General features: G+C 46.1%; 1 protein-coding gene across 3 annotated transcripts in view; it reads right to left on the bottom strand.

Moving 5' to 3' along the window:
• The window catches only part of ADCK1 (aarF domain containing kinase 1), a 102,755-nt gene that overhangs the window by 54,792 nt on the left and 29,428 nt on the right, over window positions 1–18,535 (bottom strand). For all 3 annotated transcript variants that reach the window (XM_035107924.2, XM_035107919.2, XM_035107923.2), the window contains exon 4: window positions 4,573–4,776. In XM_035107924.2, coding sequence (XP_034963815.2) covers window positions 4,573–4,776 — 204 coding nt within the window. The remainder of the gene's footprint in view (window positions 1–4,572; window positions 4,777–18,535) is intronic.

Below are 18,535 nucleotides of genomic sequence, written 5' to 3' on the forward strand. Positions count from 1 at the left end.
AAATGGTTATAGTGCAGCAAAAGGCCAGCACAACTTGCCCACGTGTAGCATTTTACCAAGAGCAAGCTTGCAGTTCATTTTAACAGCGCCTGCCATTCTACTGAGGGAGAGCTCCATGTAGGGCAGCCCCAAGACATGTTGCTAACTGAGGGAAAAGGCAAAATGGCGTCTCTTTCTATTCCATATACGGAAGCTGACTGCACTGGCGGGTGAGTCTTAGACCCCATCTGCACTATAAACGTAAAGCTGCCTTCTACCACTTTGAACAATCATGGCTTCCCCCAAAGAATCTTGGGAAGTGTAGTTTGCTAAGGGTGCTGTAACCTGATAGGAGACCCCCTATTCCCCTGACAGAACTACAATTCCCACACTTTCCTGGAAAGAGGAATTGATTATTAAACTACTGTGGGAACTGTAGCTCTGTCAGTGTGAATAGGGATCTATTTGCTACCTTAGCAAACTACATTTCCCAGGACTCTTTGGGGAAAACCATGACTGTTTAAAGTGGTAGGATACAGCTTTAAATGTATGGTACCTCAGTTCAAAACTGTCAGTGGGACAGCATCCTCCACCACATGTGAGGGTTGCTGCCCCTCCCCCAGCCTTGCTGCACCTTGCTGCCCCTCCCCCAGCCCCTCTGCATCTTCCGCCTAAGGCAGCCATCTAATGTTAAGACTGGCCCTCGTTCCATGGTTCTGCCACAGGCCATCTATATTGCCTCTGATATTCCATTCCTATGCCTACCGTTGCTCTAGGGATGAGAGAGAAATTCAATTCAGTTCACCTTTGAATGCGAACTTACCTAATTTGCACTTTCTGAAACAAGGTGCAAACTGAAACAAAGAGATCTTCCAAAAGTTGCACTTCTCTTAGCCAAACACTGTGTACAAAAGTGTCTATGCTAGGGTAAAGTGTGCAATCTGGGGCAGATTGTGTTCTGTGTGTGTGTGTGTGTGTGTGTGTGTGTGTGTGTGTGTGCTTCTTAGGCGAAATTGCATACCAAAATGTGTATACTAGGATAAATTTGCACTAACATGCTGATAAATGATGTGGAAATCTGGAGAACCAAACTTAAAATGGGGGGCGGGGAGAGAAACTGAGCGAAATAAAAAATGGCAGATCTCCCCATCCCTACTTTGCTCTCTGCAGCACACTTAGAACCAACACCTTCCATTGTCAATGGGTGCTTCCAGATGTGGAAATTTTGCAGCACCCAGTCACTGCTATTCAGTGTTAAGCTGGAAGGAGAATAGCAGCCCTGCTTACAGACTTCTGGAATCCAAATAATATATCAGAAAGTGTTAAATATTTCCTTCTCCCCTCACTACACTGCTAATTATTATTGCTTCCTCTCCCTCACTGCAGGGAGGGATGGGATAAAACTGGTATAAATGTTATTTTCTCTGGAAAGGGAAGGGTTAAGGTGATCATGTTAATTCCTAGAGTTGGGCCACAGAGAAGGAAAATCATAAAGACCATAACTGGGGGGGGGGACCTACTGAATAGCTCACAAAGGAACATCTACTTCTGAGATTGTGTAGCATTGGTGTTTATTTTTTTATGGGTGGGGAGCTGGATCACCTGAGGTGGGTGGGAGGCATGAAACAGAAGCTGAACAGGGAAAACATAGACATTTTTGTTCATTGCATGACATCATGCAGATGCCCATTAAAAGGTGAGTGAACACCTTGTGGCTATTTCACAACAAGGGCACTACCGGTATGTAGAGGCAGCCATGGTCTTGTTTCCTGACCTATAGGGTGATGACCAAGGGCTGGAGGAGACACTCTAACAGCACAAAGCAGATATCAGGTTCCAGGTACCAAAGGAAGGATCTGCAAGACCCAAAAGATCGCCCGCAAAAGACGGGTGTTGCTTTGACAATGGCCTGAGCAAAACTGGCACATCTATGGAGTGACCAAGCCTTAGCTACTAGGCAGCAAGTTTTAAAGGGACCCACTCTAGCAAAACAGGGCTCAGCAGCTCAGTGGGTAACATGTCTCATCAATGAACTCTGGCCCACAAACATTCATATGATAATAAGGTATAAGGCCTTCCGTGATTTGCTGGTTTGGATCAATACTGTCTCAGACATTTTTACTGCAATGTAGCCTGCCAAATTGTCTTCTATCTCCTGTCTGATATCATCTAACCAACTGTCTCTCACTGCCCCATCTATGCCTCTGTATCTGACCCGACCCATTTAACTGTTCTGTACCCACTTTAGACAAACTCCTTAGCTCATGAACACTGCTCAGCCCCACTGCTACATTGGTTCTGCAGCTGCCGAGTTTGCTGGCAATCAGATGAATATTGTAGATTTAACTGACCCCCATTATTCTTGTCCAGTGAATGGGCTCCTGACGGGTGTTTCCATTTTTGTTCTACTTATGCCACTCATATCTGTTCTGTAGCCCAGGCTCCACAATTCACACATGGCCCGTTTTTCGCTAACTGGGCGTTCTCAATAAGGTAGAAGACATGCATACACTCTGAAACTCTGTGCAGCAAATATTGTCTGTCTCCAGTTGCTAAGAACAGCAGACTCCCACACCTGCATCTTACAAGCTACACTCCCAAGAGCTATCCCTGTATCAGATGTTAAAACAAAGCTGGTTAACCTATGGGCTCTCCAGATTTTGTTGGGCTCCATCTCCCATCAGTCCTAGCTAGTCGTCTTCTTCTTCTCCTCTTCTTTGGCGATCACTTGTAGCCGAGTAAGATTGTCTTCCATAAACACGGTTTTAACAGATTCAGGTGGATAGCCGTGTTGATAATAACAAGATGAAATAATAAATAACAAGATGAAAGATGAAAAAATCTTTTTAAATAATTTCATTGGCACCTTAAAGATCAACTAAATACAAGCTTTCAAGGTATGAGCTTTCGTGTGTAATACACACTTCGTCAGATACTCTGAAACAGAGGTCGCTTGATAGAATCATAGAGTTGGAAGAGACCACAAGGGCCATCCAGTCCAACCCCCTGCCGAGCAGGAAACACCATCAAAGCATTCTTGACATATGCCTGTCAAGCCTCTGCTTAAAGACCTCCAAAGAAGGAGACTCCACCACACTCCTTGGTAGCAAATTCCACTGCCAAACAGCTCTTACTGTCAGGAAGTTCTTACAGTACAGCTTCAACCTTATAACTGTTGGTGACTGTTATGGCAGTTGGTTCCACAGGGAAGGGCAAAGGATTTTTAAAGGGATAGATGACCAAAATTAGCTTTAGTATGTATAATGGGACATGAATCCAATATCTCTATTCAGACCAGGTCTCTCCATAGTTTTTAGTTTGGTAATGAGTTGTAATTCAGCAACTTCTCTTTCAAGAGTATTTCTAAAATTCTTTTGAACAAGACAGCCACTGCCAGAGGAAGAGGGGGGCAGAGGGAGAGCACCGCCCCCAGCACCACGATCCTGGTGGGGTGCCATCGTGGCTTTCCCCCTCCCCCCGGTCGTGCTGGGCGCCACACCCCCAGGACACGCGCCGCAGAGCTCAGGCGATGCTGGATTTCGGCACCAGTGTCAGCCCTTGTGGAAAGATAACTGCCCAAGTAGGAGAAGTGATCAACATTTTCCAATGTTACACCATTGAGTTGGATTTGTGCTGCTGCAGAGGGGTTATTTTGTACTTGTTGGTGCAGCGCTTTGGTTTTTTGGATGTTGAGCGATAGGCCAAGCTTGGCCTATGGTCAGGGATGGTTAGGTGTTCAGCAACACCTAAAGAATCACAGATTAGCCACCTCTGTGTTATAAAGTGTGCTGCACGTTTACAGCAATGGCAGGTATAACTCACTGCTAGCAATGGTGCACTCAATAACCAACAGAGGTCTGTGACAATCACATTATGCTGCACATAGTACACAGCAATCTCAACAGTAACAGCTGTGAGAGCTAGGGGAAAGAATCTGCATTTTCGCAGTGACAAAATACTCCAGTTTCGGCACTGCAAAAATGTGATATTTCTGCAACAGAAGCACTATGTTGAGAAAACAATGCCTGTATCCTTAGCAACAAGTGGATGTGCATTTATTACCAGAAAGCAGCAACAAACCACTGTTTAGTGCTTTCAGTTCACTGAACTATCCGAAATTAGACAAATTCATAGACGGCAAGGCTATCAATTGCTACTAGTCATGATGGCTATCTCCCCAATCAGAGGAATTTTGCCTCTGAATACAAGTTGCTGGGAATTGCGAGTGGCTGCTGCACGCTTGATCAGCTAGCAGGTTTTCCAAAGGCATCTGGTTACACACTTCCTTTTGTGCCATGTTTCTAGGTGCAAGTCCGGGCTTTCCATATCAGCATCCAAGCAGGTCTTTTTTTGTCCTGGCACTTTCCTCAGGGAAACCCGCGTTTTACCGCTGAAATGCAGCAAGCAGCAAAACTGCTCAGGCACGCACTTGGAAAGACCAGACCTCTGCCTCAAAAAGCATTGAGCAGTGTGGATGAGCCCTGTGAGATGCTGGACTAGACGGGCCATTGGCCTGATTCAGCAGGGCTATACTTATGTTCTTATTGCTCATGCTTGGTGGACAAGTCAACACATGCCTATTGTCACACATACCCCTTTGCCCAGGTCCTCCAAGATCACTTGCTCGATCTCCTGCCTGCTGCTCTGAGGGGCTTGGCTGTGCAGCACTTTGAGTGTGCGAGTGTATTCCTCAGGCAAGAGATAGTCGAGAGCCCCCAGGTGCTGCCCCACTTTGATGAAGGTGCCCCGGTTGGCACAGCACAGGTCTCGGAGACGTTCTGCAGAGCGCAGATGCACCTGCAGAGGGGGAGAGAGAGGGAGGGGGGTTGAAAGACTCAGAAACATCCAAAACTTTGACTGAATCCCTTTCTCCAAACCCTATGCTACCCATTTCCGTATCTTCTCTTCCCGGGCTGCCAATTGTGAAGCCATTTTGCTTGTTCTGGGTGTGTGTTACCATAAGGCTCCCTGTGTTTATCATTAGGACAGGAAGCATCTTTGGAAAAAACAGACACTGTTTTCTCCGAGATGCCCCTACAATTGCAGACCAGGGCTAGATGTGGGCCAGTACCTACAAGTGTACGCAGACTGCAGGCATTAGAAGTTCTACATGAGCACATCTAGTCTCCTCAATAAGCACCATGCAGTGTTTTAAGGTAGGGTGGGGAATCTCAGGTCCAGGGTCTGAATGCAGCTCTCTGGGCCTATCTATCCCTTGAGACTTCCCCAGGCCACACACCCTCCCCTCTCAGTGGCCTTGCTTCAACCCCGCCCTGCCTTACTGGAATATGTCCTTGAACCCTGATGGGGGACAGAGAGGGCTTGTGGGTGGGTGTAGAAACAAGTCTACTGTACAAATGAAAAAGAATGGACTTGGGATAGTTCACTCAGTAGAACATGAAACTCTTAATCTCAGGGTCGTGGGTTCGAGCCCCATGTTGGGCAAAAGATTCCTGCATTGCAGGGGGTGGGCTAGAAGACCCTCGTGGTCCCTTCCAACTCTACAATTCTATGATGCCCGTATTTGCTCCACCTACTTTTGACTCTGACTCCATCCACCAATGTCATGTGGTCCCCAGAAGGGCATGTGGACCTCAGGTTGAAGAAAGTTGTGTACCCCTACCCCTACACAAACATGCATGCAAGATATTTGGATTCCAGTCCCTTGAAAGCCTGGTGCTCACCACTTCCTTACACTGGGCGGCTGAAAGCAGAAGCTGCCATTCCGCCTGCCTCTGCAAACCCCCTTGCAGAGGTTGGGCAACGGTGTGCAAAAAGGCATCTTTCAGCTCTAGACTCAAAATACTCCTGCAAGGAGCAGGAAGCTTCTGCCATGAAAATGTGTGGTCATGAGTACAGTAGTTATATGCAGCGTGCCTTAGAAAAGGGGACATTTTTTACATTGCTCCCTTGATGTGGTTGTTTATTCACCTCCCCTTGGAGTGGCAGAGATGTCAAGAGAGAAAGAAAGCTTGGAATGAATTGGAAATGAAAGGGTGCAGACAGGGCGGGGGGAGAGAAGAGAGGGGGGAAAGAGAGGGATGGAGCCAGAGCAGCTGGGCAGTTTGTCACAGTACAGGGAGTTCAGCCCATTACAGGGAAACAGCTTTTATGCAGCTTGGATAATTGTCCTCGACACTGTCTCCAACAGAGGAGAAAGCGGGGGGGGGCAGCAGGGAGGGGCTATCTATAGCTGTCCAGAATTAACTTGCATTTCAGAGAAAGGAAGGGCAGGCTGGGCACACTTGAGGGGGGGAAAATGCCACTTCAACCCAGATATTGCTCGTGGTGAGAGAGCAGCAGCAGCAGCAGCAGCAACAAAAATTTCAGGAACTGTACAGAGTGTCAGGGCTACTGGGAACAGCTACCCACACTCCACACACAAAGCAAACACACAATTAGGCCTGCATGGGAGCGCACCAGATTGAGCCAAGGGAGCAAAAAAGACATCTGACCCCAATGTTGATTCACCTCCTAAAATGTAAGCTCAAAATCTTTTTTAACTGCCAGTTTAACTGCCCGATTGCCTTGCAGCCAAAGTGTCACTGCAAAGAAGCATAGTTCTACCATATGGCAATTCTGCCTCAATCCAGAGACGAGGAAGTTCATGCGAGCAAGTCCCACTGGGATTCCTGTGGATTTATAACACTGGTCACCAACATGGAAATAGGTACTGAAAAAGCATTTTCCCTCCTTTAAATGTTCGGGTTGAATAACAGGCCACAGAACAGATGGCAGCCATGTCAACAAAAGACATTGTAAGGCCAGGTACTCCAGCCAAACAAGGAGAAGAAGATTTTGAACGCCATTTGCAGTTTATTGTGTGTACTTGACGTGGTAATTAACAATCCCTGGCCATGGCGCTGCAAAATACAATTCAAGCTACTAGCTTTTTTCCAACCTGTCCAGCAAGTACCAGTAATGCAATAAATAACTTGAGGGAAAAAGTTTTTTCTTGCCATTTCCAAAGCATTTACTGAACAGATATTTAATGCTACTTAACAAAACAAACATCCTGCACATTATTCACTGATTGCATTATGTACTCTACTATCATCATCATCATCATCATGACTGAATTAAAGAGAGACTAAAGGTCAAGCTCAACAAGATGCCATTCACACAATTATCTATTGCATGCATGGCTTTTAAAACAGTAAAGAGTGGTCACAGCAGAGGCCCCAATCCAGACTGAAACCCTGGCCAGGGGGGTGAGGATGGAAGAGCTCTAACCTTTCTGCCCCTCATGGTGGTCCCAATTCAAATCAAGGCCTGCTTCACCTCTTCTTTTCAAAGGAGGGAATTTATATTATGTACAGTGGAGAGCAAAGGTTTAAAAAACCCTTATTGACTATCACCCCTACCAGATTTCCAAATGGACCACCATACCTCTCTCTTTTTTAAGGCACTAATGTAATTTCTAATTGTGTGTATGGCATATTGTCTACTTCAAACCTTTGGCTGCATTCTAACTAGATTTTCCTTGCACAACCTATGCATTGGTGTACTGTAGTCCTAAACTGGAAATTGTATTTCAAGAGTGATGTAAGTTAAGGAATCCTCAATGAATCTTCTAAGAAAAGCATGATAAAGGTGGCAATTGGCATAGGAATTTTTAGCTGTTTTCGACTGCACCAACTCTGCTGATCCTACTGATTCCCAGCCTGTAGGTTATACTAGGAACATTCAGCAATGAGATTAACACAGTTCTATCCTATGTAGCATGCAAGTGTCCGGCGCACTGAAATAACATTCAAACAATTCATTCTGAAAATGCCCTGGAAGTTGCTCCTATTGCTCAAGTTACTTCTAGCTTCTGTAATGAATCATATTAACGAAAAGGCAGAAAAAACCAGCCATGCCTTGTTTAGAGAAACCAATATGAAGGGATGATAGCCTTGAAATATATGAAAGGATGGGATAAAGAAGATCAACTGTTCACTCCAGCAACTTAAAAAATATAATAGAGTTTAAGCTGCAAGAGCACAGAACTGCCTAGGGTAAATTGACCAATTAAAATGTAACAAATCATCAGATTGGGATGGATCTGAAACAACACAATCTAAAACGCCAAGGGACTCATGACTCTCTGGCAGTAGAGTTATAACACCATCAAGGGCAGCTCACAGTCTAATAATAATAATAATAATAATAATAATAATTTTTTATTTATACCCTGCCCATCTGGCTGGGTGTCCCCCCCAGCTACTCCGGGCGGCTCCCAACAGAATATTAAAAACCTGATAAAACATCAAACATTAAAAGCTTCCCTAAACAGGGCTGCCTTCAGATGTCTTCCAAAAGTCAGGTAGTTGTTTATTTCCTTGACATCTGATGGGAGGGCGTTCCACAGGGCGGGCGCCACTACCCAGAAGGCCCTCAGAGCTGGACGTCAGTCTCTGGGCTGAATGATGGGGGTGGAGATGCTCCTTCAGGTATACTGGGCCGAAGCAATTTAGGGCTTTAAAGGTCAGCACCAACACTTTGAATTGTGCTCAGAAATGTACTGGGAGCCAATGTAGGTCTTTCAGGACCAGTGTTATATGGTCTCGGCGGCCACTCCCAGTCGCCAGTCTATTGAACGCTGTATTTCTGTCCACAAAGTCACACTGTAAGTTGATGGTTCATCTGTTGTTGAATCTACTGTAGGTCTCCTGACCCTAAACTGTTTTATGCTTTACTTTGGTTTCCCTTCCCCCCCCCCTTTTATCCATTAGCCACAGAACCATCCCAGGGCTCTCAGTTACTTCAGCAGCAAATAAACAAGCCAAAACAATAATTAATGACAAAGCTATAAATCACCTCACTGAATATGATACGTGACAAACCAGCATGGCTTTTGCCAAAGGAGAGGGGGAAACCATTTCCTCTCCAATTTATTAGTTTGTGAACATTCTAACAAAGAACAGGGACAGTGAGAAAAGAGAAGATTTTTTAAGCAGAATATTTTCAAGTGAACGTTGGTAAAATCCCCTACACACAGTTAGAAAACAATCAATGCATGAGATACAAAAATATGGCCAATGATCAGACTCTGGCTAAACTTTTCCAGTACAGTGGAACCTCAGTTGTCGAACATAATCTGTTCCGGAAGACCATTCGACTTCTGAAACATTTGACAAACCAGGTGTGAAGGGAGAATCTTAATTTCAATGGTTGAAATCAAAAAACACGCAGTGGAAGCCGTTCAACTTCCAAGGCGTGTTCGAAAACTTAAGCATTTACTTCCAAGTTTTTGGCATTTGGGTTCTGAAACGTTCATCAACAGAGACGTTCGAGAACCAAGGTTCCACTGTACTTGACTTCCAAGTTGAATTCCACTCAAATGCCCAATAGTTATTACTAGAACTGGAGTGAACTGAGATGTCATCAGCATGACGAGAAAGAAATGGAAAGAACTCTGCTCATCACCCCAAGGGTGATAAATCGCATGATCAATCATATCACGCAGTGCACACACACCATTTGAATGGCAATGCCCATCAACTTTGGGGTGGCCCCAGCTCCATCAAATATTTTATTGGGGGGCGGAGACCCCTCAGCCCCTAGAGGTTGGCTCCAATGCCCTACACACTAAAAAGGGCCAGAACTGAGGTCTGAAGAGGAAGGAGGTGCCATTACTCCTTCCATGTATAGACTGGGCAGGGCCCAAAATGCCCGAATTGATTCCTGATGCTGTAAAACAGAGGAGTTGAGGTGGGCTGCCCGGGCTTGGGGACCGATTGGATTTCTGAGCTGGATGAGCAATAGAGGATTAATGGGATTTCATTGTGCCAGCTCGGCATGTAGGCATGGCCAGGTTCACCTTAACAATGTCACACCCAGCCATCTGCCAATGCACAAGATTCAGATTCAGCTCAGAAAGCAGATGTGGAACTTCTAGGGGGTAACAAGATTTCTGAAGCCATATTGCAGTTTATTCTGGCACTGTGAGTCATTATGAAAGGCACCAGATAGCACCAATGATATAATGCCAGTTGCTTTATTAAAACTGGAGTGACACTGAGAAATGAGAAGCCTACACTAGTGTCAAAACCCAACATATTGGAAAACATTTGTCATGCCCTGACTGACACAATATAGCGGCAAAATAAAATAAGTAGTGATGATTGAACTATTGTTACTATTAATTGTCTGATATAGCTTTGTTTTCATTTAAAAAACAATTATTTTGCAAACATAACCCTGTTTATTCTTGAATCAAACCTGTAGGCCTTTTACTTTCCCATGTTACTTGTGAGGGTGAGAGACAGTGTCCAGGTCTGTCCCTGTTAAGATCTATGAGGGAGGCCCTGCAACATTCTGATATATGCTATGCTGTGACAGGAGAGCCTTCTCATTGGTGACATCTCAATTATGAAGTTCCCTCCTCTCTGAGATATGACTGCTATCACAAGAAATACCATCAGTGTCGTCACCTAAATTGATGGTATATTTGCAGTCACATCTAGCTATCCTCCCTCGAGGAAAAGCAATAGAAAGCAGGCCAGGCATAAAGGTTAACACAGGAAGAGATACTGAAACAAGCTGGGCTATTTTATTTAGAAAAACAGGAGGAACCATACAGCACTCATACAAGTATAGTCGGACCTCAGAAACTGAATGGAATCCATTCCGGAAGTCCGTTCGACTTCCAAAACATTTGGAAACCAAGGCACAGCTTCCAATTGGCTGCAGGAAGCTTCACAAACCGCAACACTCACTTTTGGGTTTGTGGCATTCGGGAGCCGAAACATTCGAGTCGCAAGGCATTCAACTTCCGAGGTACGATTGTATTTGAACCAGAGTCCCTCATGTCCAAAGCCAGCCCTGCACTTCACTAGATCTCCAACCGCATTTAGCCCACGGGATTTTCTTGACTTTCACTGTTAATACAAGTTGACCTTTTCATTGAATGAAATCCACAAAAGCCAATTTCATTGTAAGCATTTCTGCACAGAGCACTGCGAACCTGCCTGAGTCACCGTGCCCTGGCAAATCTTTTTCTGTGAAGGGTGGGGTAGAAATCAATCAGTCAAAATCAGTCAATCAATCAAATAGTAGCAGAGATACCCCAAGCATGCTTAGAAGGATGCAGAGATGTGGTTTATAAGAATAGCAGATGTGTCTGTAGTTAGTCTCTTCTTAAAAGGGATATGCAACCAACCCCAGCTCCCCTGGGGAAAAAATATGTTTGCCACATTCAAACTTGATGTGTTTAACTTACAAGTTGTGGCAAGATGTGTCAGTCTTGGGCGTTTGCCAGCCCCACTTTAAACTAGCTCTAAATTCAACATATGATGTTGCCTTATGCCAGGGATGAGGAATCTGTGGCCCTCCAGCTGTTGCTAGGACTCCCAGGGATGATTTGAGTTATAGTTCTTTTAGTGTGGTAGCTCCCACTCTTTGGAACTCCCTCCCTATTGATATAAGGCACATGCCTTCACTTTGTTCTTTTTCAGTGCCTGCTAAAAACATTTATGTTGAGATAAACCCACCCAGATAAGTAGAATGTCTACATGTGTTTTGATCTCTTTGTAACTTACTGCTGATATTCACCATTTTTTGGATGTTTTAAATAGCTGTTTTTAACTGAGATTGCTGGTAATTTTATTGTTTTATTCCTCTTGTAAACCGTTTCAATTTTATTTTTTTTACAATCAAGTGGTATATCAAATAAACTACATCATCATCATCATCTTTTATTAGTATGTCACCTTTCCACAGTTAAAACAATGTTCAAGGCAGCTTACAATATGAAAATCTATATATAAAAAAATGTAAAAATCGTGAAATCCCGTTTGCCACTTTTCTCCGTAACCGCTTGAACGACCGTCCTGAAATTTTGGCACAACGATCCAGGCCACTCCTAGAGCGTTGTTGTGGGCAAAAATCCCTCAAATCGCACACCTGCCCAGGTACAGACCTGCTTTTCCACCAAGTCAAAAAGCGCCCTCAAGTGGAATTCCTCCCACAGTACACCCCCTCCCTTCCTGAGAAATGTAAGCCACACCCACAAACCGAATGACATCATCATCAACCAAGCAACTGAAACACACCAAGGCAGCCATTTTATCTAGGCCTTTGTTTTAGGCCCCTGACAGGCTGCCAGGCCTCCACTAGGCCCGGGGAGGGGGATAACCCACAGCAACGCACTTGGGGGCACGGCAAGGGGTTTTACTTTACCATTTAGCACCACTACCTCCCAAAAAAACCCCACCAAAGAACCAACATTGCCAAGTGGAGGTTGGGGCCTGCCTGGGGGGGAGGGTTGCCACAGACCGCAGCACGGCCTTCGATTTATGTAGGCCCCTGCACGGCAAGGGGTTTTACTTTACCATTTAGCAACACTACCCCCACCCAAAAAAAACCCCACCAAAGAACCAACATTGCCAAGTGGAGGTCGGGGCCTGCCTGGGGGGGGGGGGGTGCCACAGACCGCAGCACGGCCTTCAATTTATGTAGGCCCCTGCACGGCAAGGGGTTTTACTTTACCATTTAGCAACACTACCCCCACCCAAAAAAAACCCCACCAAAAAACCAACATTGCCAAGTGGAGGTCGGGGCCTGCCTGGAGGGGGGGGTTGCCACAGACCGCAGCACGGCCTTCGATTTATGTAGGCCCCTGCACAGCAAGGGGTTTTACTTTACCATTTAGCAACAATACCCCCACCCAAAAAAAAACCCACCAAAGAAGCAACATTGCCAAGGGGAGGTCGGGGCCTGCCTGAGGGGGGGGGTTGCCACAGACCGCAGCACGGCCTTTGATTTATGTAGGCCCCTACACTGCAAGGGGTTTTTACTTTATAATTTAGCACCAATACTCCAAAAAAATCCACAAGACAAAAATAAATATGACTTATTTTATGGGTATGTCTTATTTTAGGAGAAACAACTGATTGTAAGCCTCTGTGTCTTTTTTTTTTAAAAAAAAAAAACATTCACTTTCTCTCCCCAGTTTAAGTCCTCAGATATTTGCAGTGCACCCCCCCCCACCCCATTTACAATTCCCTACCTTCCCCTTACCACTTCCTGGGGTTTTTTATGGAACTGAACAACTCAGGTGCTTCAGAACGCACCTTCTGTTGCCAGGCCCTTGCAGGGCCAGACAGAGGCCCGGCCCAGGTAGATAAGATAATGTGTCCCTGTTTTTAACCCTTTTGTTACTTTTTTCATTTTACTGATTGTGAATATGCTGACCGAGGCCCGCTTTGGATTCGTAGTTCCGCGCCAAGTGGCCCATATGATCCCCCTCCTTCTGTCTGGGCCTGTCTGTTGCTACAGGGCTGTGGGGCTTCGCTATTTGACCCCCCCTCCCCAGGTTGGGATTCTTTAAGTAGTTCTCTGGGTTCCAGGGCACATCATCACCCCCGATCCTTAATCTAAACATATAGAAATGTTCATGATGCGTGCGCAGGGGCCAATGTATGGAGATACTGGGGGGAGGGGACAACAGAGGGCTCAGACAAAAGTAAATACTGGGAAATGGAACCCAAAAACTGACAGCTCCTTCTCCAAGGATGGGGGCCAATGTATGAAGATACCAGGGGTAGGGGCCAACACTCCCCAGAAACAACAGAGGGTTCAGACAAAAGTGCATGCTGGGAAATAAAACCCAGAACCTAACAGTTCCTTTTCGAGGGTGGGGGCCACGGTATGGAGATACAGGGGGAGGGGCCAACACTCCCCAGGGACAACAGAGGGAAGGGTATCCTACCAAAACACAGGGATGAGCCGGGGTGGAGGGAGGAGGAGCAGGATACGTCATGGACATAGCTGCCAAGTTTTCCCTTTTCTCACGAGGAAGCCTATTCAGCATAAGGGAAAATCCCTTTAAAAAAGGGATAACTTGGCAGCTATGGTCATGGATCGTGACAGGGGGGGGGGGATCACAGGAAAGAACTACAGCAACGCGTGGCCGGGTCAGCTAGTATTTACATAGTTACAAACATAGCAAAGTAGTCACAAAAATAAATGAAACGCAACAAAAATTACATAACCAAACTGAACAATTCCCACATAAAAATAAAGATTCAAAAAAATAATATCAATAACAGCAAAAACTCCCGACAAAACTTTCCCCCAAATACCCCAGTCTTTGGGGGCAGTGGCGGCAGCAGCAGCAGTTCTTATGATGCCTGTGAGGCCCCACCCTGGGCCAGGTGGAGAGGGCCTTTAGGCTCCCAGCAGGTCAGACTACAGCATAAGCCAGGGGTCCTCAAACTTTTTCAGTGGGGGGGCCGGTCCACTGTCCCTCAGACCTTGTGGGGGGCCAGACTATATTGGGGGGGGTGAACAGTAGCGGAGGGACTATGAGCGGCGCACGAAAGGGCTCCAGAGAGGGGCTGGCAGCAACAAAGCCCAGCCCTTTTCCTCCTCTAGGCAGGGCAGAGAGAAGCCAGGAGGAGGGAGGGAGGAGGCAGCGCCAGCGGTGGCACCGTGTGAGGGAGAGGGAAAGAACGCACATGCTGGCGATCCACGCAGCGATTCCCGGACCGCCCACAGGCAGGATTTAGAAGGCAATTGGGCCTGATCCGGCCCTCGGGCCTTAGTTTGCCGACCCATGGCATAATCCTATCCATTTCTACTCAGAAGTAAGTCTCATCAAGTTCAAGGGGGCTTACTTCCAGGTCCATGTGAATAGTACTGCAGCCTTAGTGGTATGGGAACACTGAGAAAAGTCTAAGCACCCTCTCCTCACAAAGCAGGGCTACTGTACTTCCTCCCTCTAGTCAACTAACACTCTGCTACGGCTTTTTCCAACCTGGTACTCACCAAATTCTCTTAAACCACTTACCGTATCCAGGCAGCAGCAGCAGCAGCTGCAGCCCCCCCCCCCACAGCCAAACAGCCCTTAGCCTGCATGACTGGCTGATGTCACAGTTCATCTCAGATGACCGCAAGGGCTGGCAGAATTGCCCGCCAAAATTTAAATTCAACATGGCCCTAGTAGGGGAGTTGCTTTAGCGATGGACGTGGCAGGGACTTTCTTCTGTCATGTCCGTTGCCAGGACATAAATTGCCTGCGCTGCGACCTACCTGGTCAGTCGTCCCACCTGGTATACTGTGGCTCTGCCTGGAGGTAAGTGGGCAGTGCACTTATATGGCCTTAAAGGTAAAGGGACCTCTGACCATTAGGTCCAGTCATGACCGACTCTGGGGCTGTGGTGCTCATTCATCTCGCTTTACTGGCCAAGGGAGTCGGCGTACAGCTTCCAGGTCATGTGGCCAGCATGACAAAGCCACTTCTGGCAAACCAGAGCAGCACACGGAAACGCCGTTTACCTTTCCGCTGTAGCGGTACCTATTTATCTACTTGCACTTTGACATGCTTTCGAACTGGACTTGCAATGGGATTATTCCATTTTCAGGGCCAGGGAGAAATTTGCCTGCAGACAAATGGGGTTTTTGCCTTCCTCATAGCAACTGTCACAACTTTGGCAGGAAAAGGCATTGGGTTGGATTCTTCAGTCAAATGCTAGGGGGTGAGTCCATGCCCCATCCCCAGATTCTGGATCAAAATTCAGGGTAGCCCAGTAGGGCTCTGTCCAAAAGCTTATGGGCCATAGAACACCCCAAATGGCAATCTGGTATGATCACCCTATGACGTGATCTGCATCATGTGGGGATCCATAATCCCAGGATCAACCCTGACAGAATTCAAGTAGGTAGCCGTGTTGGTCTGCCGTAGTCAACATAAATTAAAACAATTATTTAAAAAGATAGTTTAAAAGACTCTTTTTAAAAACCTAAAAACTCCCTTAAAAGAACCAAGTCTTCAAAACAGTTATATGATCTAAAAAAAGTATTTAAAAGAATCCTTCCAAAAGAATTTAAAAATTATAATGTAGCACCTTAGAGACCAACAGAGTAGTTTTATGTATAAGCTTTTGTGTGCATGCACATGGAATTATCAGCCAACAGTGGGGTTGACTGATTCAGGATATATACCCAATGCCTATGCCAAAACCGACTTACATCTGTAATCATTAATTACTGTAATTACTGCTGTTTTATATATTGTTGTTTTAGAAACACCATTGTACCCTCTCTGGAGACAAAATTGAATTAGGGTAGGCTATACAAATTTTAATTAAAATAAAATGATGGCACCCATTCGCAGGGTTTCATTTTTCCTTTCCTTTCTCACAATCAGCAAAATACTTTGAGCTGACTTCAGCTGTAGGGTTGAAAACAAATAAAAAATAATAAAAATAATACATATTAGACTACGACGGCAGCGGTTAATCAATTAATTGGTTATATTAATTGAGTAAAGACTTTAGATTGGTGGGGAAAGGTTTGTTAAAACATGTCCTCATCTCCATATGTGCAGTGATACACACATATACCTGAACAGATGTTGGGATCATTAACCTTAAGAGTCATGCCTGAATGTGCAGTTTATTACATAGATATGGGCAGTACATGGGCAGTATTAAAATTGGAGTGGCAATTATTTGGTCAAATCAACAAGTGTCTTGGAAAAGGGGGGGAATGGATGTGAGGGCGATCTGGCTGTGACATCTGTCACCCCATTGATCGCCAGGGTTGATTCGGCTAATCTGGCTGGCTAGGCGGATGTCCCCTTCCTCCCTCACCGCTCCATGTGTGTCCCTCCCAAAGCTGCGCGCTCGGTGGAAGAGGACGACCATCCCAGATAGAAGGAGTGTACCGTTCTTCGGTCAAGGGTATACGATAGCTGCGCTCCCCTGCTAAGAACCTCCAAACAAGCTCAAGGTCCATTTGTAGGAGAACGTAGGGTTGTCAAGCTTCCAAGACTCCAGACACATTCAAGTAAGGCGCTGCATGTGGAAGTTTCCCATTCTTTTTTTAAAAAAAAAAGGGGGGAAAGGGGGGAATGAAGTGGGGCAGGATTCTTTCTGCTCTACAGCGCTCAGCAACACCCCCACTCGATCCAGGGGAGTTGGGGAACACTACATGAAAGGTGTAGTGCTGTTTTTCTAGAAAAAGAGGTGCTGAAACTCACCATGAATGCCTCCCTTGTTCTTTTATAATGGCAATGGTGCCCAACTGAGAGGTGCCGGAACAGAGTTTCGGTGAGTTGTGGCTGGAAAAAAAAAGCCCTGGGTGTAGGAGGGAAAGTCAGCAAAAACTGCTCCCCCTCCTCTTCCATCTAGATCTAAAGCCCTTCTGAAACTGCCAGGGCACCAACAGAATTCCATTTTCTTTGAGTCAAAGTTCTGGAACAACAACCACAATGGCAGGGGAATTGCACTTCCATGGCGACTGTTGCCCTCAATTCAACAAACAGATTATGCTTTAATAGAAAGCAGTCACCAACAAGGCACTGGCAAGCTCCAGAATGCCCACCGGTACTTCCTATGGCACTTGCAAAAGTTCTCAGTAAATAACCTTCTGCATCCACTGGCAGTAATCTTTGAAAATTCCTGGAGAACAGGCGAAGTTCCAGCAGACTGGAGGAGGGCAAATGTTGTCCCTATTTTCAAAAAGGAGAAAAGAGAGGACCCAAACAATTACCGCCCAGTCAGCCTGACATCAATACCAGGAAAGATTCTAGAGTAGATCATTAAGCAAACGGTCTGTGAGCACCTAGAAAGGAACTCTGTGATCACTAAAAGTCAGCATGGCTTTCTGAAAAATAGGGACACAGGTGGCGCTGTGGGTTAAACCACAGAGCCTAGGGCTTGCTGATCAGAAGGTCGGCGGTTTGAATCCCTGCGACAGGGTGAGCTCCCATTGCTCGGTCCCAGCTCCTGCCAACCTAGCAGTTCGAAAGCATGTCAAAGTGCAAGTAGATAAATAGGGACCGCCACAGCGGGAAGGTAAACGGTGTTTCCAAGTGCTGCTCTGGTTCGCCAGAAGCGGCTTTGTCATGCTGGCCACATGACCTGGAAGCTGTACGCTGGCTCCCTCGGCCAATAATGTGAGATGAGCACGCAACCCCAGGGTCGGTCACGACTGGACCTAACGGTCAGGGGTCCCTTTACCTTTATTCCAGCATAATATTGTTACAGTAGTATAAGGTTTGAGAACACTTTTTGGGGGGGTTAACATGTGCATAGCTGCCAAGTACCCCGTTTTCCCTGGGAAACCCCCGTATTTTCTTACCATTTCCCGCAGGTGTCCCGAATGGCAAAATACCCCATATTCCCGCAGATTACGGAGCTCCTGCTGGCGGCCATGTTCTTCTGGTGCTGTGCCGGCACCGGAAGTCGCTTCTATGCACTTCCGGACATGCGTAGAAGCGACTTCTGATGCCGCTGTGCCCATTTCCAAAATGTCCGCAGCGCCAGAAGGCGCTTCTAGGCATGTCCGGAAGTGCATAGAAGCGACTTCTGGTGCCGCGGCGCTGCTGATCCCGGATTTTTCAATCCAGAACTTTGCACCTATTAACATGTGGTTCTGCCCTCAGAACTAAGTAGTACAATATGGCTGTGGCTGGTTAAAGCTGCAATGTGGGCCTATATAGATACATTGTGGGCCTATATATCTGTGTTACATTGGACTTTGAAAAGATTATGGCAAATTCCAGGTGGAGTCAAACACACTAGGTGAGCTGGCAGCCCAGTGGCAGATGGAATTCAGATCAGTA

This window comes from Zootoca vivipara, chromosome 1 (assembly GCF_963506605.1).
Source record: "Zootoca vivipara chromosome 1, rZooViv1.1, whole genome shotgun sequence".
NCBI classification, from domain to species: Eukaryota; Metazoa; Chordata; class Lepidosauria; order Squamata; family Lacertidae; genus Zootoca; species Zootoca vivipara.